Source organism: Ictalurus punctatus, chromosome 9 (assembly GCF_001660625.3).
Source record: "Ictalurus punctatus breed USDA103 chromosome 9, Coco_2.0, whole genome shotgun sequence".
NCBI lineage: Eukaryota > Metazoa > Chordata > Actinopteri > Siluriformes > Ictaluridae > Ictalurus > Ictalurus punctatus.
Genome location: NC_030424.2, coordinates 5,415,204 through 5,435,866, shown reverse-complemented (window position 1 = coordinate 5,435,866; position 20,663 = coordinate 5,415,204). Strand labels below are relative to the sequence as shown.

The 20,663-nt window shown below is 41.1% G+C and overlaps 1 protein-coding gene across 4 annotated transcripts in view; it reads left to right on the top strand.

Moving 5' to 3' along the window:
- The window catches only part of togaram1 (TOG array regulator of axonemal microtubules 1), a 34,754-nt gene extending 14,755 nt beyond the window's left edge, over positions 1-19,999 (top strand). For 2 of the 4 annotated variants that reach the window (XM_053682513.1, XM_053682512.1), the window contains exons 8-23: positions 117-211; positions 304-474; positions 2,501-2,566; positions 2,694-2,875; positions 8,016-8,163; positions 8,254-8,481; positions 8,873-8,990; positions 9,208-9,313; positions 10,668-10,903; positions 11,347-11,505; positions 11,631-11,757; positions 11,886-11,998; positions 12,100-12,271; positions 12,622-12,841; positions 13,595-13,681; positions 18,754-19,999. In XM_053682513.1, coding sequence (XP_053538488.1) covers positions 117-211; positions 304-474; positions 2,501-2,566; positions 2,694-2,875; positions 8,016-8,163; positions 8,254-8,481; positions 8,873-8,990; positions 9,208-9,313; positions 10,668-10,903; positions 11,347-11,505; positions 11,631-11,757; positions 11,886-11,998; positions 12,100-12,271; positions 12,622-12,841; positions 13,595-13,681; positions 18,754-19,013 — 2,488 coding nt within the window. In that variant the 3' untranslated portion in view covers positions 19,014-19,999. The remainder of the gene's footprint in view (positions 1-116; positions 212-303; positions 475-2,500; positions 2,567-2,693; positions 2,876-8,015; positions 8,164-8,253; positions 8,482-8,872; positions 8,991-9,207; positions 9,314-10,667; positions 10,904-11,346; positions 11,506-11,630; positions 11,758-11,885; positions 11,999-12,099; positions 12,272-12,621; positions 12,842-13,594; positions 13,682-18,753) is intronic. The other 2 variants (XM_053682514.1, XM_047157428.2) reach the window with 2 other exon arrangements.
- Positions 20,000-20,663: the final 664 nt, after the last annotated feature.

Genomic DNA, 20,663 nt, shown 5'->3' with positions numbered 1-20,663 from the left:
CAGCTTCCATTGAGATACTGCATTTATATGTGATTATACACAGTATACGCCATCAATACTGGATAATTGGTACATCAATTAAAAAGCTCATTGTCTTATTCATCCATTCATCACAGCAGCCCTGGGAACTTGACATCAAAAACACGTATCGCCAGAGTGCCTTCGGGGAAAAAGAAAGCTTCTCCTTCCTCCATGGAACCAAGTCCTCAAGGTATCATCTCGCCAAAGACACTCTATATTTCTGCTGTGTAGAATGTGTTAAGTGTGTACACGTTTCAGATCTCCGTGTGAACTGTATCACAGGTGTCCAACCGCAGGAAAAGCTTCTTTCTGATGCGAGTGTCAGTGTTGTTGGTCAGAAAGTGTCTTACTCTAAGGGAGCAGCAGCAGAAGAAAAGCCAAGTGAAACATCTTCGCCTCCCCACGTTAGACCTGCAGGTCGCGAACCGCTCCGAGCTTTAAGGCCTGCCAAAGGTGAATTACTTTATGTTGCAGGTGCAGTGTGTAATTTAAATCAATGTGTTTGTAGACCTAAAGTATCTATGTTTTTATTGGACTTTCGGAATTTATTTATTTATTTATTTATTTATTTATTTTGCCAAGTCCCACCCACTAGCTAGCTCTCACCTAACACACAACAACTACCGAATGGGGAGGTTCAAGTTTAGCATGCGCTTCATCTGAGACACCATAATCCAGCCACAACATCTTTTCACACAGCAGCTGAACACATTAGAGTTGAACACATTCACAGGACCCCCCCACTGCTGGTTAGAGTGTCTCTGATTGACAGGGAGAGTGCCAGCCAAATTATATAATATTTGTATCATTCAAGAAAAAACAACCTGATTTGTGCTTTCTATTGTGGTTCTTGAAAGTTTGTGAACCCTTTTGAATTTTCTATATATCTGCATAAATATGACTTAAAACATCATCAGAGTTTCACACAAGTCCTAAACCCAATTAAACAAATGAGACAAAAATATTACACTTGGTCACTTATTTATTGAGGAAAATGATCCGATATTACATATCTGTGAGTGGAAAAAGTATGAGAACCTTTTGCTTTCAGTATCTGGTGTGACCCCCTTGTGCAGCAATAACTGTAACTAAATGTTTGCGGTAACTGTTGATCAGTCCTGCACATCGGCTCGGAGGAATTTTAGCCCGTTCCTCAGTACAGAACAGCTTCAACTCTGGGATGTTGGTGGCTTTCCTGACATGAACTGCTTGCTTCAGGTTCTTCCACAACATTTCTGTAGGATTAAGGTCAGGACTTTGACTTGGCCATTCCAAAACATTAACTTTATTCTTCTTTAACCATTCTTTGGTAGAATGACTTGTGTGCTTAGTCATTGCCTTGCTGCATGACCAACTTTCTCTTGAGATTTAGATCATGGACAGATGTCCTGATATTTTCATTTAAAATCTCTGGTATAATTCAGAGTTCATCGTTCCATCAATGATGGCAAGTCGTCCAGGCCCAGATGCAGCAAAACAGACCCAAACCATGATACTTCCACCACTATTTTCACAGATAGGATAAAACTCTTATGCTGGAATGCAGTGTTTTCCTTTCTCCGAACATAACGCTTCTCATTTAAACCAAAAAGTTCTATTTTGGTCTCATCTGTCCACAAAACATATTTTTCCAATAGCCTTCTGGTTTGTCCATGTGATCTTAAGCAAATGCAGATGGGCAGCAAAGTTCTTTTTGGAGAGCAGTGGCTTTCTCCTTACAACACTGCCATGCACACCATTGTTGTTCAGTGTTCTCCTGATGGTGGACTCATGAACATTGACATTAGCCAATGTGAGAGAAGCCTTTAGTTGCTTAGAAATTACCCTGGGTTCCATTGTGACCTTGTGGACTATTACACGTCTTGCTCTTGGAGTAATCTTTATTGGTCGACCACTCCTGGGCAGGGGAACAGAATTGTTCTGGTCCTAAATTTCCTCCATTTGTAAACAGTCTGCCTGATTGTGGATTGGTGGAGTCCAAACTCTTTAGAGATGGTTTTGTAAACCTTTCCAGCACCATCAACTTTTTTTGAGGTTCTCAGAAATCTCCTTTGTTTGTGCCATGATACACTTCCACAAACGTGTTGTGAAGTATAATATTTTTGTCTCATTTGTTCAGTTGGGATCTTTGTCTACATTTAGGACATCATAGAAAATCCAATGATGTTTTGGGTCATAATTATACAAAAATATAGAAAATTCTACAGGGTTCACAGGCTTTCAAGCACCACTGTGTGGTTTTATTTACGTTTATCTGGCCTAGACATTAGCTTTAGCTCCTGCTGGAGCAGCGCTCCTCAGCTATGTCCCTTTCTCTTATAAGACATTAAGAGAGTGGGACGTAATTAGAGTTTGTTTCACAGGCAACAGAGAGATTTGGAAATTACTTTTTGTTAAAAACTTTTCTTTCTTTATGTGTATCATAAAGCGATGAAATATAATCAGCAGTAGTATTTATCACTGGCTCTTTGTTTTTCAGAATCTCAGCTACACAACACGAAGACCACCCCTGTTAGTGACATGTCTGAGGGAGTAGTTGGGAAAGGTTAGTGCAACCTGTCTGCTTTTGTAATAAAAATCCTTTAAATGTTTATTGTGAATTTTATAATTGACATTTGACCCTAAAAATGAAAAATGGACATCTCTTCGTTCAACCCCCCACCCCCCGGCAGGAGTTTTTGGCTCTATGGTCCTTCCAAGCCGACCCGAAGTGGCAGCATGTCCTGAGCAGGATGAGTCCACAAAAAAAGCCTCGTGGGAGCCACCAGCTGGAATATATGGCCGTGCTGTCTCTGGAAGTCATGATGACAGCCCAGAACCTGATGAGGCAACAGTGAGAATCTTTCTTGGTCAAGTAATATAAAAAATTCCACATTCACTGATTCTCAGCATTCACTCTAAGCTTGATCCCAACTGTTATTAGTACAACATGTTGCTTGATTAAAACATTTTAAGAGATTGGCTATAATTTTAGGGGGTTTTTTTGTGCGTGTGTGCATATTTTTGTTCACATATTTACTACCATTTCAGTTCTGGTTTTGTGTTTGATGCAGAGCTTGCTCAGTACTCCTCTAGTTGTTGCTTAATTCGAACTTAGTATTGGATACTGCGTAGAATCCCAAGGTTTCCTTCCTGCTTGTCATTCAGTATTCATCAAACAAAACATTTTGAATGCTCCCTAAATTTCTAGGCTTGTGTTGAAGGATATTTTGCCACCCACCCGAGGGGCGTTGTCAGTAAAACAAAAAAAAAACAAAAATAATTTTTCAATTTTATTTGTATAGCGCTTTTTACAAGACATTGTCTCAAAGCAGCTTTACAGAAATATATAAACATGGTATACAGATATTAAAATTTATCCCAATTGAGCAAGCCAGTGGTGAGGAAAAACTCCCTAAGATGTTAAGAGGAAGAAACCTTGAGAAGAACCAGACTCCGAAGGGAACCCGTCCTCATCTGGGTAACAACAGATAGTGTGAAAAAGTTCATTATAGTTTTATATGAAGTCAGTTTGGCCTTAGAAGCAGCCGTAGTCCCAGCAATCTGTAATTGGAGTAGATGAGAGCGACATCCAGAGGTAGGACATCCGAAATGGATCAGGATCTTTAGTATCTCCATAAAATCGTGCGTGGCTCGACAGAAGGAGAGAGGGAGAAAAAAGATTATTAGGACTGTGCTTAGCGTAACAAAGTATAGTCATGGTAAGCTTGAGTAAACAAATACGTTTTAAGCCTAGACTTAAACACTGAGACTGTGTCTGAGTCCCGAACACTAATTGGAAGACTGTTCCATAACTGTGGGGCTCTATAAGAGAAAGCTCTTCCCCCTGCTGTAACCTTCGCTATTCGAGGTACCGTCAAATAGCCTGCATCTTTTGATCTAAGTAGGCGTGGCGGATCATATAAAACCAAAAGGTCGCTTAGATACTGTGGCCCGAGACCATTTAGTGCTTTATAGATTAATAATAGTATTTTATAATCAATGCGAGATTTCACTGGGAGCCAATGCAGTGTGGATAAGATCGGGGTGATGTGGTCGTATCTTCTGGTAGTTAGGACTCTAGCAGCTGCATTCTGGACTAACTGGAGTTTGTTTATGCTCCTATTGGAACATCCAGACAGTAAAGCATTACAGTAATCTAGTCTAGAGGTGATATTTCTGCATCATGTAGTGACGATATATTTCTTATCTTAGAAATATTTCTGAGATGAAAGAAGGCTATCCTAGTAATATTATCTACATGAGCATCAAATGATACACTGGAGTCAATAATTACTCCCAGGTCTTTTACTGCTGCACATGATGAAACAGAAAGTCCATCCAGAGTTACTATGAGATCAGAAAGCTTACACGTGGTCCTAATACAATTCTTTCTATAATTCTTTCTTATCAGAATTAAGTAAAAGTAAGTTAGTTAGCATCCAGTGTCTAATGTCCTTTACACATTCCTCAACTTTTATAAGGTGCTGTCTGTCCTCTGCCTTTGCTGAAACATACAACTGTGTATCATCAGCATAACAGTGGAAGCTAATTCCATGTTTACAAATAATTTGACCTAGAGGTAGCATATATAAAGTAAAAAGCAGTGGGCCTAAAACAGAACCTTGTGGAACACCAAATTTAACCTCAGTATGCGTGGAGAAGTCTTAATTTATATCTACGAACTGATAACGATCGGTCAAATAAGACCTGAGCCAGGAGAGGACTGTTCCCTTAATGCCAACAACATTTTATAATCCATCAAGGAGAATAGTATGATCTATAGAATCAAAAGCTGCACTAAGGTAAAGTAACACAAGCAGCGAGACTCAACCCTGCTCAGAATCCAGTAGTAGGTCGTTTACTACTTTAACTAACGCTGTCTCTGTGCTATGATGAGGTCTAAATCCTGACTGATACATTTCATGAATTTTATTCCTATGCAAGTATGAGCATAGCTGCTGTGCTACAACTTTTTCTAAGATCTTGGAGATGAAGGGGAGATTTGATATAGGTCTATAGCTGGACAATTGAGAGGGGTCACGGTTAGGTTTTTTAATCAGGGGTTTAATAACTGCTAATTTAAGTGATTAAGTACATAGCCAGTGATAAGGGAAGAATTGATTATATTTAAAAGTGGTTCAATTACTCCAGGACAAATCTATTTAAAGAAACATGTAGGTACAGGATCTAGTATGCAAGTTGATGAATTTGCTGAAGAGATTAATGTAGCTAGTTCGGTCTCTCTAAAGGGAGTAAAACATTCTAAACATTGATCTGATATTGCTATATTATCATCTATAGGGTTAGTTATAATACTGTCTGGTTTTAATCTAATAGCCCAAATTTATAATCTAATATTTCCAACTTTACCAATGAAAAATGTCATGAAATCTTCACTGCTATGTAATGATTGAGTGCTTCTTTCTGTAGTGGTTTTATTCCCAGTTAATTTTGCTTCTGTGTTGAATTTAAATCTCGAATTGTTTTTGTTGTCTCCTGTTAAGGTGGAGAGATAGACTTTTCTAGCATCACTAAGAGATTTTCTATAGTTCAGTAGGCTCCCCTTCCATGCTGTTTGAAATTTTACCAATTTGGTTTGACGCTATTTACGTTCTAATTGTCGAGTGGTCTGTTTTAAGGTACGCATTTTATCGTTATACCAGGGTGCTAGTTTTTTCCCTCTAATTAATTTTCTTTTTTTTAATTTTCTTGCTATCTAGTGTGTAGCGGAGTGTTGACTCTAAGTGTTCAGTTGCCTGATCGAGTTCTATCGGATCAGATGATGATCCAAATCTAATTGATGTCTCTGGGATGTTATTTATGAAGCTCAGTGCAGTAGCTGATGTGAAAGTACGTTTTACACGGTAGCGAGGCAAGGTGGAAATATTATGATCAATACGTATTATGAACGAGATAAGATAATGGTCTGAGACAAAATTCAGACTGCTGGAAAAATTATAATATTTTTTATATTTAATCCGTATGTTGGTATGAGGTCAAGAGTGTGAAAACCATTATGAGTAGGTCCGATTACGTTCTGATTAACCCCTACTGAATCTAAGATGGACACAACCGCTGTTCTCAGAGGGTCTTCCGGGTTATCAAAATTGATATTAAAATCACAGACGATTAATGCTTTATCTACAGAAACAACCAGGTTTGAGATAAAGTCTGCAAATTCACTAAGAAATTCAGTATATGGCCCTGGGGGTCTGGAAATAATAATTAGAGGAATTGATTTATTTTTTGTGGCTACATAAGTTATACTGGTATAAAGAATTTCAAAATAATTAAATTTGTGACACCTAGATTTTGACTATGGATGAGACCAACACCTCCTCCTCTACCAGTTTAACGAGGCTGATGTACATAACTGTATCCAGGAGGACTGGCTTCATTTAATGCTATATACTCGTTTGGTTTAATGCAAGTTTCTGTTAACCACTTATGTTAATTAGGTTACTAAAACAAACTCCGAAATTTTCTGTGTATTTGTATAGCTCGGGGAACAGACACAGTCTCTATAAGTATGTACTACAAGTGTTGAACTATTAATTGAACATTGCTTATGATGAATGTTGTTGTTATTGTAGGAAGATGTACTTATGGTAGGCAGTCACTTGGTGTGTAGCGCCTTGGAGATGTTGTCTGACAGCAGTTTCACTCCAAGGCTCCTGGGGTGCAGTCCATCGGGACAAAACAAACTAGGAAGCTCCCAGAACAGATTCCAGTTATTAACAAACAGCAGATTCTGTTCATTACACCAGGAAACTAACCAGTCATTCAAAGCAAGAAGTCTACTGAACTTTTCAGCTCCACATCTGCATGTGGGAAGAGGTCCAGAGATGATGATCTTCGTGGTGGGTGATCTGCCTCATACCGTCTCGATCATCAAGGACATCAAGGACACGAGCACCAGAAAAACAATGTGTGTGCACCTTACCCTTTCTTGAAGCGATGCGGACGTTTCGCACAATGGAATCCCTGATGATCACCGCGTTTGGTCTGGTCTGACGGAGAGGGGCGAAGTGGTTCCTGGTTGGGATCTCGAACACCGGAGGTGGAGAGGTCCTCGCCCAGGGTATGGCTCTCGCCTTTTGCTGCTGGTGTACCCAAAGTCCATGGTGAGTCGGCACCAGCGTGAATGAGACCTTGGCTGGGTGCACGGTCCCTGCACAGAGAAACACACGGCATAGAGGGGCTGGGAGTGGTAATACCATGCTGCATGCTTACCTTGGATGTGTAGGCGGAAGCACAAGATGTTTCCAGCACGGTTCTTCGCTCCAGCAGCTGTGGCTGCTTGTTGAGTAGGCTGTGGATCTGTTTCTCCACATCCTCCAGTTCCAGCACCACCATGTGCAGCTCGAGTGAGTCCTCATCTCATGAGGGTGCAGTGGTGGCTTGGCAGTTAAGGCTCTGGGTTTCTGATCAGAATGTCGGGGGTTAAGCCCCAGCACTGCCAAGGTGCCACTATTGGGCCCTTGAGCAAGGCCCTTAACCCTCTCTGCTCCAGGGGCGCTGTATCATGGCTGACCTGCGCTCTGACCCCAACCTCCTAACGTGCTGGGGTATGCGAAGAAAAGAATTTCACTGTGCTGTAATGTATACATGATTAATAAATACTCATTATCTAATATAAATGTGAAATGTAAACAAGGCTAGCGGTAAAGTGATGCTAGCAGGCTACAAGCTGGCCGCGGATGTTTGTAAGAACCAATAAAACTTAGTGACAGCTCAATGTTACGATTGTTTTATCTAAAGTAGTACCAGTGATTTGTAAATGTTATAAAGGTAAAAAAAAAAAAAAAAAAAAAAGTAAGGTAAAAAAAGTATAATTTTAAAGTATAGAGATTAGAAGAAATTGCGTCAGCTCGAGGGACACTGCTTCCTGCGACACTTCCTGCTTCCTGTATGTGTATTCCAATAATGAGAGGTGAAGTCCTTCCAGATTACACTGCAAGTCCAGTAGTCTCTTATTACTACTCCTTAGCATTTCAAACCTTTAATTACAGGAGAGGGTGAAGCTGTCCAAGATTGCAAGGGAGAAGATGCGCCAACATTGGTTAGAACAGCAAGAAGCCCAGCCTACACCGCGAATGAGGCAGAGCCTTAGACATGTAACATCTGAAGTGACTGCAGATGAAACAGCCTTTCTGCAAGGTAAGAGTTCGACTCGCTGAATGCTCCTCGTCACACTCGCATCGAATGGGAGAAATTCCGGCGTCACCATAATTTCCCTCCTGTTCCCAGAGTTGCAACTGAATGGTAGAGTTTTACCCTCTACTAAGGCTGAAACCCTGACAAGGGAATCACCTACCAGTCCTACAAGTGCACAAGGACCCCAAAACCCACAAAAGTGTTTCAGTCCCCATCATCAGCCGAGCCCTCCTACAGGCCTCCCTAGCAGACACACACTGCCACGGCGGAGAAGAGCTCCCAGTCTGACCAGAACACAACCATCTCTCCCCAACAGCTCTGGTAATGCTTTGACGTATTTATTTAAAAGAGCTTTGCTGTTTTTTTTCTGAACCCTGTGCATTTAAAAAGTAAATATGGTGCGCATATATATATATATATATATATATATATATATATATATATATATATATATATATATATATATATATATATATATATATATATATATATATATATATATAAAATATATTTTAAATATTGTTATATTTCTATTGAGATGATGTGATATTTCCTCGAGCATATCATGTTATTCTGATGTTATCATGATGTTTTTGCAGTTTAAAAAAAAAAAGTAATCATATTTTATGACCATCTAACTGGAATAGAAACATTTGCTAGCATTATAATATGTTGTGAATATTTTTTTATGAACACGTACTTTCTGTTTTAGATGAAATCATACCCGTTACCCTAAAGAAGGATTCCAACGAGCAGGTGGAGTTGCGGCCATTCTCCAGACCGGAGCTTGCCCTCACTCAGAGCTTCAGTCTGCTTAATTCGGATGACTGGTGAGTCCAGCACCTATAGAACTAGGTTACATCTTGTTCAATAAATGTGTCCGTTTCTTTAAAACCGGGCTTCCTAACTCTGGTCTGAGAAGGTGTTCTGCCTAAATATGAATATAGTAAATATTAATGATATCTACCTTTTCATAACTAAACAGAGATCAGTTACTATAGCCTGCTTTTCCCAGCGTAGCAGTATAAATCCTGTCTCTACGTACAGGGAGAAAAAAATCGAGGGGCTCATGTTCCTGCGCTGTTTGTCACGGTATCACTCTGACGTGCTTAATAGTAGGCTTCATGAAGTCTGCCTTGCTCTCATTCAAGAGGTAAGCCACTCTTTTATTTTTTATTTTTTATTTTTTTGCTTTCTGCTTTGTACTACTAATATTGTGCACGGTTATTTGAGTTCCCGGTTAACTGTCTGAGACGCTAGTAATCGAATGCTTAAATCAGAATTTTTGGTATTTGTTTATGCCGTGTGTCCAAATGAAGGAAAGCTGCCTCTGGCAATGTTTTGATGCAGAGGGTAAGCTGCAGTATAGGATAAGATGTTCAAGGTGCTTAAAAGGTCTCTGAAAAGCGTTTTTTTTCACTGGTCTAATAAAATATTGGCTATTAGTCCACTTGTAAATATTTATTCAGAGGTGGGTAGTAATGTGCTACATTTACTTGAGTAACTTTTAGAAAATAAAACTGACTTTTAAGAGTAGGTTTAACTGGCCGTACTTATACTCTTACTCAAGTTCATTTTTAATCACAGGAATGTACTTTTACTTCACTATGTTCGGTGGCGTTCCTCCATTACTGTTAAATGTTAATGAATGTATGTAGTTTTAATAATCACTTTATATCACGTATAATGAGGTCGCGATACACTGCAGTGGTCTGATGTGAAAATAAAGACTGTTGGGAAAATGTTTGTTTTTTTGGGGTTGTGTGTGTGAGATTTTGTGTTGAAAACTGACAGGTTGTGTGTTATTATACCCAACACAGGACTGGGATACGCTGCTTCGTCTTGAACCCAGGTTTTATACCGTATGAACAGAACAGACCGACTTTCAAGGAGAGGCGTGACTTACAGTTCTCCATGTGGTCCGAGATTCGGGATTTTCCCTTCGTGTTAATCAGATCTGAAGTAACTAGTAACCTGCTACTTGAGTCTTCTCATCGGATACTTTATTACTCTTACTCAAGTCATTAGTAACATTTATAGTTACTTGAGTGATTATTTTTATAAATAGTTTTACTTGAGTGAACATTTTTGGCTACTCTACCCACCTCTGCATTCATTGCCACTGTGATTATATCATATATAACGTGTGTTAATGAAATGATGTTTCACTCTGCAGCAGTTTATGAGCTGTTTTAAAAGAATTGTGCAAATAACCTGGTGTCATTGTGTTCTGACCAAAGAAGAACTTTTTTCTTTTTGTGTGCGTTCCAACCATGGTCAAGGCTCTGCCTGTTATTTACGCCAGTGAAAGCTTTACGAAAATATTGCTTCTAGGGCAGAGAATGTTGTGCTTTTGTCGAAAACAAAAGACGTTAACGCAACATAAAACTTTACAGTGCCTGTATACGTTTAATTCCGGAGTTGATTGGATCCAGGTTATATTGGTGTTCATATGATTTGGGGCAGTCTGCGTGGTATAAACCCTTGATGCGCCTTCTGTGCTGCAGGTTCGTAACCTGCGCTCCGGAGTGTCCCGCATCGCCGTGGTGACTTTAGGAGAGCTATACTCTGGCCTGCAGAAGGGAATGGACCAGGAGCTGGAAGCAACAGCCAAAGTTCTGTTACACAAAACAGGAGAGACCAATGCATTCATTAGGCAGGACGTGGATGCAGCGCTGGACAGCATGGTGCAGAACTGCACACCTACACGCAGCATGAACGCCCTGCTTGCTGGAGGACTCGGGTACGTTTCGCCAAGCTGTTGAAATACTAATCTCTGGCTGTAATCAGGACTGGTTTATATTCTTCCGGGTTTCCTGTGGGTACTCTGGTTTCCTCCCCCCAGTACAAAGACATGCACTGTAGGCTGATTGGCATCTCCAAATTTTCCAGTGTATGTGATTGTGCCCTACGATGGGTTGGCACCCTTCCCCTTCCAGGGTGTCCCCCATCTTGTGCACTGAGTTCCCTTGGACAGGCTCCACTGCGACCCTGGGTAGAGTAAGCAGTACTGAAAATGGGTCGATGGATGGACGGATGGATAAGTAACATGGAAGTCAACCAGAGAAAAACGGAAAGCCCTACTTGCTTTTCTTGCGAAATCCAATTTTTCATTTATGACTTTACGTAAACATTCTTTTGTGAATCTTTTCGATTTCCTTCTCTTTTCTGGTTTCTGTTCCCCAGTCACTTGAACGCAGCCGTAAGGAAGTGCACCGCTCAGCACTTGACTACTCTGGTCGAGAAGATCGGTACCGGGCGCTTGTTGTCTGGAGCGAAAGATCTCACGGACCGAATCTTACCCGCTGTCTCCAAGCTGGTGCAAGACTCTTCACAAGAAACCAGGTTAGCGCTGTCTTTATGACATTTTTATTTGTCCCGCTCTCATACTCCATTACTGATTTAGTCTAAAAGCTTAAAGTGTTTCAAGATTAACCGACGATTTTTTTCGGGTCTGTTATTTCTCTCAGATATTTTGGCCGGCAAATGCTGCTGTTCTTGTCTTCTCACCGAGACTTTGATAAAATGGTGGAAAAGTACATCCCTCCCAAAGACGTGGCAACCATCAGGGACACCGTCGTCACTCTGAAGACCAAGGTGTCTGTTCGGAACATCCGTTCATCTAAGTGCACGCGTCTAAGAGCTCTCGTTTATTTGGTCGCTGTGTAATAACATTCACACATGACAGCAGTGGGGAGATTAATTTTATAATCGTGATCTTTTAGGGCCCGGGTGAGATGCCTCAGGACACTCCTTCAGCTCGAGGCAGGCGCTCCATATCTGGCAGCGGAATGGTGCGTGCCTCGTCTCTCACTCGAGAGCCTCAGATTTCTAGCAGGTAAATATTTGAACGTTGAGGATTATAAAATGTTTCATGTTTTTCAGGCCCAGTTGTTGATTTTTGCAGTGTTTTTCATTTGTGTTTGTTTTATATTTCAGCAAAGACAACAACAAAGCTCAGTTCCGCAGCATCGCGGACAAGACAGAGTATGTCAAGCAGCTCAAAGCCCTGCTGGCTTCAAAGGACTTCCGGGAACGCATCAAGGGCATCGATCAGCTGGTGACTGACTGTGAGGAAAACCCATATATGGTTATGGGCAACATCTTCCCGGTAATTTATTCAGGCATCTTTAGATTTTTTTTTTCTTTGTGTGCTTTAAGAAGTATCTGTACCAGAGAGAATAAAGTGGGAGAATATAAATAGTCAAAAGCTAAGGGGTTTCCAAACGGAAGACTTTGTTGTTGTTTTTTTTTCCCCCAAAATATTTTATTGAGGAAAGAAAACAAACCTTCTGTCACAGCAACAATACCATTCTCATTTTTTTTATACTTACGGATACAGATGGCCGCTATATGCACGTGGGCCAATGGCCAAAAGCTACTTAATATTTTTTATATAATAAAGTGAACAGCTAAGCTATAGATAGTATAGGTGTGTTACTGTTTCTGTATTTCGCCCAGGTGTTTGATGCTTTTAAAGAACGGCTGCAGGAGTCAAACAGCAAAGTGAATCTCTATGCGTTGGAGGCCTTACAGAAGATAATCACCTTACTTAAAGACAACTTGGCCCAAGCGGTCTATATCCTTGTCCCAGCTGTAGTGGACAACCACCTCAACTCGAAGAATAATGGCATCTACATGGCTGCGACAGGCGCCATACGTGCTCTGATCAATAACCTCGGTGGGTTCCTTTCTCTCCTGCACTTCGAGGTCTATGCAAATTGAAATGCCGTACACAAGGAACGAAACCTGACACAGCGACACATCATATTTTAAACAGTTTATAGTTACGTTTAATGTTGACGAACTTCATCTGCCAGACAAGTTCATGTTATCACTTACAGCATCAACAGTTGTTCCCTCACCAGCCTCTTTAAAAAAAAATAAAAAAAAATTTTTAAATTCTTTTGCCTTTTTTTTTTTTTTTTTTTAAGTTAATAAAACAAACAAACAAAAAAGTAGCTGTCATGTTGTATAGAAACCAGAAACTCCAGGTGTTCTTGAAGACCGTGCCGTAAAAGTTATAGGTTTTTTTATAAAGTGCTGACACTCGATGCTTGGTCAATTACATTTTAAATAAATGTCTCCTTATGGGAAATTTCACAATATCAGTGATTATACATTGTTAAATAAAAACACGTTGTTCCTTGTTTTGTTTTTGTTTTTTTTGTTTTTTATCCATTTATCCTGCATACCAGTCCGTGGGAATGAGCTGCTACTATATATTTTGGGATGCACTAGCGAGATAGTGGAGCTTTTTATACTTCTGCCAGTTTTGTAATTTGAAAAGCTGAAAGGCATGATTCGTGTGTATGATGTGTGATTCATTTAGGTCTAATGATCATTCTGTTTAGAATGCAAAACAAGTTTCTGAGAATTCAGTTTCTGACAAATTCATATGTCATCTCTCTCTTTGTTTTCGTTTATTTTTCAGACAACACTCTACTTCTTCAGCCGTTTTGCACAAAGGCGCAGTTTGTGAGTGGGAAGGCTAAACTGGACCTTGTCGATAGAGTTGCAGGTATGTCCAGGATGCTCAGAGTGCCTGGAGAAGAGTTTCTGTATGTTCCACAGGTCTATGTCAACTGTAACGTGTGGCAAGAAACATCACGGTCATGTTCTGACAGAAATCGTATTATTCTTATTATGTTGCACATTCGGTACGTAACTATAAAAAACAATACAATTGTTTGTATTGACCTGTTTTAAAATCTTAAGAGAAATTTCTAGAAAAATGTATGAAGTACGATGTTTGTAAAGATGGTTGTATTTGTGTTCGTAATAGCTATTAGCTTTTGCGAGACCATATTAATAAATCAGCTTGATATCTAGAATGGAATTTCTTGTAAACAAATTGAATAAAGCATGAAATGCAGTCATGGAAAAAAACAAAGTACACCCTTCATAAATTTCTAGGTTTTTATTTATTTAAATATTAATTTTGTGGTCCTTGCTAAGTTCTATTCAAATAAATACTAACCTTAGATGACGATGTAGCAAGTGGCTCGTTCATAGCAACTACGCCACCCCGAGAAAACGGGGGGAAAACAACCCAAACAAGGACACACAAATACGATCCACTTAGAACAGGCAAGAGGCATGGGTTTCCATCTAAAAAATACATTTTATTGAAACTTAAAAGGACTGGCCAAGAATTATTAAAAAACAAAAAAAAAAAAAAACAGCAACCAACGCAGTCAGGCATTGGTCAAATAAAACAGTCACAAGAAGAAATTAACAAAAATCATATGAGGACTGAGGCTTCTTTTTGAAGGGCAGGCTAGTACAACAGCATCAGCTATACAAAAGGGAAAAGAACCTCACCAATCAGAATCATACCCACAAAATTCACTGCAAATAAACACAGCAATAATAATGATCCTTAGTTAAGTAAAGCCTAAGGTGCAGCAAAGAACGATGGTTACTTATGTAACCTTGGTTCTGTGAATTTCGGATGACCGCCAGAGGTGGTGCTTTTCAGCACCTGGATGTCCATCACGTGTACGTGCAGGTCGAGTGTTTATATCAACAAAGTCACCTGTGACCTGGGTGAAGTGTGCCTTTTCCCTAGTACTAAAGGCACCTTCACCCCGTAAATTACCTCTTGGTAATCTTCTCACGAATCTTCCAAGTGACCGCCAAGCTCTGGCGGTCATCCGGAATTCATAGAACCGCGGTTACATATGTAACCATCGTTCTATTTCGTTTCTACTGACCGCCAGAGGCGGTGCTTTCAGCACCTGGATGACTAATACCAACAAGGTCATGAGGAATTTCTATGTGCCCCTTAATAACTAGGGACTGACTAGGGATCTGGAGGCCCCTGCCCTTATAGGCATAAACGATAGCATCTACAATCCCTTTTGACAGACACTGCTTGGACAAATCGTGACCTGCCCTATGCCCCGTATGGCAGACAAACAGTGAATCTGACTGCCGGAATTCCGCAGTCGTTTGGATATAACACTTTAGTGCTTGCACTGGGCACAACAGACTCACACTCAACCCCTGCTCTTTCTCCTGAGTTGGGGGCTCAAAAGCTGACAGACTGAGGGGCTGGTTCGTATAAGATGAAGAAAAGGTCTTTGGGAGAAATTATGGGTTCGGCCATAAGGTTCTGTGTTCCCAGAACTCCCATGTAGGCACTCTCGGCTTACTGATAAGGCGGGCAACTCACCTACTCATCTGGCCGATGCCATGGCTAAGAGGAAAGCTGTTTTCATAAACAGTCACCTAAATTCCAACTGCTCTAGAGGTTACATTTACATTTATTCATTTAGCAGACGCTTTTATCCAAAGCGACTTACAAATGAGAAAATGCAAGCAAACGTGTGTTCAAATGGAGACTGACACAGTGCCTCTAATACGAGAGGCAAGTCCCAAGAGGATACATGGTTTTGTCGAGGAGGTCTCAGACGTTGAGCACCTTTAAGGAAGCGGGTCACAAGGGTGTGGGACCCAATCGTCACGCCATCCACTCTATTATACATAGCTGAGATGGCAGCTATGTATACCTTGATGGTCAAGGCTGCAAGGCCTCCATCAAGACGGGACTGGAGAAAGCTGAGGATTACCGGTATGGGACAGCGTGTTCCTATTTTGTGCCTGGCACCACTCAGAAAAGAGCTTCGATCTGTTAGCGTACAATGCATTGGTGGAAGGTGCACGGAAGTTGTGGATGGTCTGAACAACTGCTGGATCATACAGCCTTAGTAATGGTTCTGGCCATTCAGAGGCCAGGCCCAAAGTTGCAGCTGGGATGGGTTCGAGTGCCAGATTCAACCCTCCAGCTGTGATAGGAGATCCCTCCTCACAGGGAGGCACCAAGGCTCCCTGTAGCGTAATCTGTGTAATAGTGGTAACCACACCCTCCCTGGCCATTTGGGGGCTAATAGTAGCACCTTCTGATTGCCCCTGAGGATCCTGTCTAGGGAGGGCAGTATCAACGGTAGTGGAGGGAAAGCATACAGCAGTCGATTTGGCCATGCCTGGACCAGCGCATCTTGGCCAAAGGGGCTTGTTGGTTCCTCCTGTGAAAACCAAAGGGGACAGTGTGTCATTGGCAGTGAGGTGAAAAGGTCCACCGCTGCCCTACCATATCTGTGCCAGATCGCTTGCACAAATTCGGGGTGCAGCTTCCATTTGCCGGGCTGTGCCAGGCTAAGGGAACCCCCTGGGTAAAATATACTCTCCTCCTCCATGGGCGTAGGCACCTTAGGCAACTGGCAGTGACTCTGACCAGGTTGTGCCTGTGTTGAGTCAGATGCAAGCCGAGGTCGTTCAGCCAGATCTGGAGAGGCCGTAATGATAGAAGGCCCAAAGGGACCACCGATGAGGCTGCTGTGAGAATACTGAGCAGTCTCAGAAATGCTTTGAGGACCAGAGCCCTGCCTCTCCTGAAGTGACTGATGAGCTGGAGGATGTTGTTGGCTCGCTGTTGAGAGGGGGTAGCCATTATCAACAATGAGTCCAACTGGATGCCAATAAACAGTCTTTGCTGACAGGACATCAGAGAGATCTTTCCATAATTCACTGTAAGCCCTAGCTTGGTAACCTGGGACACCAGCAATGCTGAGTCTCTGGGGGCATCTAGCAGGCTGTGCACTGGGTGGTTGTAGATTAAGGAGGAGAGACTTGATCTCTGCAAACTCAGAAGCCAAGGTGTCTACCTTCTGGGCTAGGGGATCTACCTTTCTGCGTTACCCCTGATGAGGGGCCCCCCGCGAATTGGTCTTACGGCGCTTATGAGAGCTGGGAGACATCGCCTGTGTAGGATGCGGTTGAGTGCCTAACCTGCCCTCTAACTGGGCCAGCCTGGATGCCCGTGCTGCTAAGCTCATGGAGCTGCAGTTCATGCATGCCATCTCCGTCAATCCCTCTCTTAAGTGTTCAACCCCCAGGCACGAGGCACATCTCGCATGGCCATCCTCTAGCTCCAGAGGGGCCAGGCAATCAATACATGTCATAAACATGGTTACTAGCAGTAATTACTATCCACATGGCTTTGTGCATGTGACCACTTTGCCAGGTGGTAATTGAGCACAAAGAGAGAAATATCTACACTTTTCCGTATCTCTGCAAATAATTAAAGAAATCCACAAACTAAATCACGGGGACGAAAAACAAACACCCATTTTGATCACCGCCCTTCAGGGTGCGTTGTGTAGCCTCTCCTACCACAATGAGTAAATTATGAGAATTAAACAATAGCAATATTGGGAAATGATCCCTCTATGATAACTATGCACTGCAATGCGATATGGTGCAGTTAAGAGCGGACACGCTCACACTGTGGCCAATAATTAAATTCAGGAATTAAATCACGGGGATGAAAACAATCACCCATTTCAAACAACCCCAATCAGGGGCGTTTTGTAGCCTGTCCTATGGACAGTGAGCCAATTAAACAAATAACTATATTGGGGAATGATCCCTCTGTGATAACTGTCCACTATGGTGCAATATGGAGCAGTTAAGAGCGAACACACTCACACTATAGCCTATAATTAAGTCAATTCACGAACTAAATCGTGGGGATGAAAAACAATTCAATGAAGCCCAATTGGGGTGCGTTGCCTACCGACAGCCCGCTTTCAAAAAATTAAACAACCAAAATCGTGGGGAATAACTCACGATAAGTATAAACAGAAATTTATGGGAGGAGATTTCAATCCGACTTCAATTATTTAGCGTTATATCCGCGTTAAACCGAGAAACACCAAACTGAAAATGAACTGTAAACTGCCGATTGCCAAATTAGAGCGTGCCCACTCCTAAACGGCATTGATAGCAGAGTCACTTAACTTTCGCTGGATACTGTACTATTTGAAATGATATAATCACAAAAAAATGCTAACCGCTGTCCTTAGAGGAGGAAAGTTCGTAGCTCCAACCCCACTTCGGATTACAAGACTACCAGCAGTGCCTGCACTCCTGACACCTGCTTACCAATGCGAGAAGATACAAGAGGTCGTTTCCGGAGTCAACATGCCTTTAGTACCGGGGCAAAAGGCACACGTCACAAAGGTCACAGTTGACTTTGTTGTTATAAACACTCAACCTGCACGTACACGTGATGGACATCCAAGTGCTGAAAGCACCGCCTCTGGCAGTCAGTAGAAATGAAATAGAACTCCCCCCAGCCTCAGGAAGCACTCAGCTCCTACAAGGAGAAAACAAAAACACAAGAAATCAATTACAATCTGCTCAAACAGGCACACAAAAGAATAAAAACAAGATAAAACAAAAACAAACTTACGGTCACAAAAACACAGACATGACCCTAACAAGTAACCTATACAAATAAAGCAAAATAATAAGCAAAGCAGAGCAAAACCAAAGTAAAACAAGGCAACACAAAGCAGCCCAAAGCAGTCCAAAGCAGCAGTGTATTTGTTTATACACAGCTCTCTTTAAGATCTCACAACAGCATCTCAATGGGGTTAAGGTCTGGACTTTGACTTGGCCATTTGAACACCTTGATTTTTTTATTTTATTTATTCATTTTATTCTTCTTTAGCCATTCATTTTTTTTTCCCGATGACTGTATGTTCTAAAAAATGACATTTATTTACACTCTGATTTGTTTCTTAGAGCTGGTCAGAGAGCTGTACCCCCGCAAGCCACAGCTGGTTGAACAGAAAGCACTCCCTCTGCTTTGGCACCTCCTGGGTTCCTCCTGCAAGAGCGGCACGGTCCACGGCAGGAGTGGCACCATGAGAGGAGCCACCACCAACCTGTGCCAAGCGCTGCATGCTCACATGGGCCCCATGCTGCTACATCAAGCTGCTTCACAACCTTCCAACATCTTCAAGAACCTGAATGAGATTCTGCACACCCTCACACCCCTCTGAAATCCACGTTAGAACATACCCCCGGCTGACAAACTACTTGAAAATAGAGATGTTCTCACATTTCTCACAGTGCCTGCACTTTTAAAAAAAATATATTAATTAATTAAATAAAAATAAAGAATCACACTTCTATCACTTTGAATGAGCAAAAATGCTACGAGTCTTTAAAAAAGTCCTGAACTAAAGGAATATAGATCTTAGTTTATTGTATATCAGGTTTAAGATTCCCAGGAGCCCTGCTCTTTTGGCACTTTGAATTAGTAACACTATCATGATAATGTTTTGTCATGGTGACTTTACTTATTATAATATTGTTCTGTGATTGTTGCGGTTATTTTTAATATTTTTTTGCTCTTTGTGAGTTTTACAAAATGTTGACACATCCTGAGGCAACGATGCAGAATGTAATATTTGTGTCATGTGACTTTTCTACAAGGTGTCTTTAAATGGTTGTTTTAAACCTTTTGTGCATTTATGATTTACAAACTCTTTTGTATTGTATAGCTATGAAGTGTGATGGCACAGTATTAGCTTCATGTATGCTATATTCTATTTCAGTATGTAATGTGTGTGTGTGTGTGTGTGTGTGTGGAGATGAAAACTCTATAACGACTTGTTAACTGATAAGTTGTACCTGTCTTACTCTCTTTTTGCATGACCAAATATAGAGGTGGAGTGAAAAGATTATATTTCTAGTACAAAAAGATCTATTTTGATGTATACAGAAATTAACTCTGGATGTTAAGCAGCCATATTTTTGGTGGATGGTGAACAGGCAAAACAAAACCATATGATGAAAGCTAGCTTCATGCTAATAGACATATTTCTAGTCTACATATGAATTTATGCCCAGGTCTGTAATTCAGTATCGTGCCAGTCTTTAAATACCTTTTTGGAGATCCAATGTTAATTTATATTGAACATGTCTCTCAACATGGTGTACGACAAAGATCGATCTATATAATAAAATGTTTTATTTCAGTAAACCTTAACGATTTGGTGTTTGCTCTACATGCATGTATGCATTTTTTCGCCCCCAATGCGTGTGGTAAGATGATAAAAATAAGAAGCTTTGAATAAAAATAGGTTGCCAGTAGAGTGGCTTTAACATGGGGTAATTTTTGTTGTATAACTTGCAAACAATGTGAGTTTCACAAAAATTAATGAGATCCACAAATATTGTTTTTTTTTTACAGACTATAATGTGGACTCTTCTGAATTTGTTTGTGGATCATTCTCTTCATGTGTGCATCATTTACACATCATGTGTTTGGAACCCACTGCATTTAGATTTCTTATGCCAACATGTCATCCATTCAAATGTGTAGAGTTTTTTTTCTCAATGAGTTTGCATCAACTAATCAAGTTGTGAGACTTTTTGTTAATTTCCATGTTACTCTCACCAATTATAACATAAATGTGCTCAACCAATCAGCTGAAGATTATAGGTAATGCAGGCTGGGTTAATAATGCTTCTCCTACCAGGAGGCCACTCGTATAATGGCCTCACACCTCCAGGGTTGGGATTTGAATCCTGTCTCCGCCCTGTGTGCGCGTAGTTTGCGTGTTCTCCCCAGTGCTTCGGGAGTTTCCTCTGGATACTCTGGTTTCCTCCCCCAGTCCAAAGATATGCATTGTGATTGGCATTTC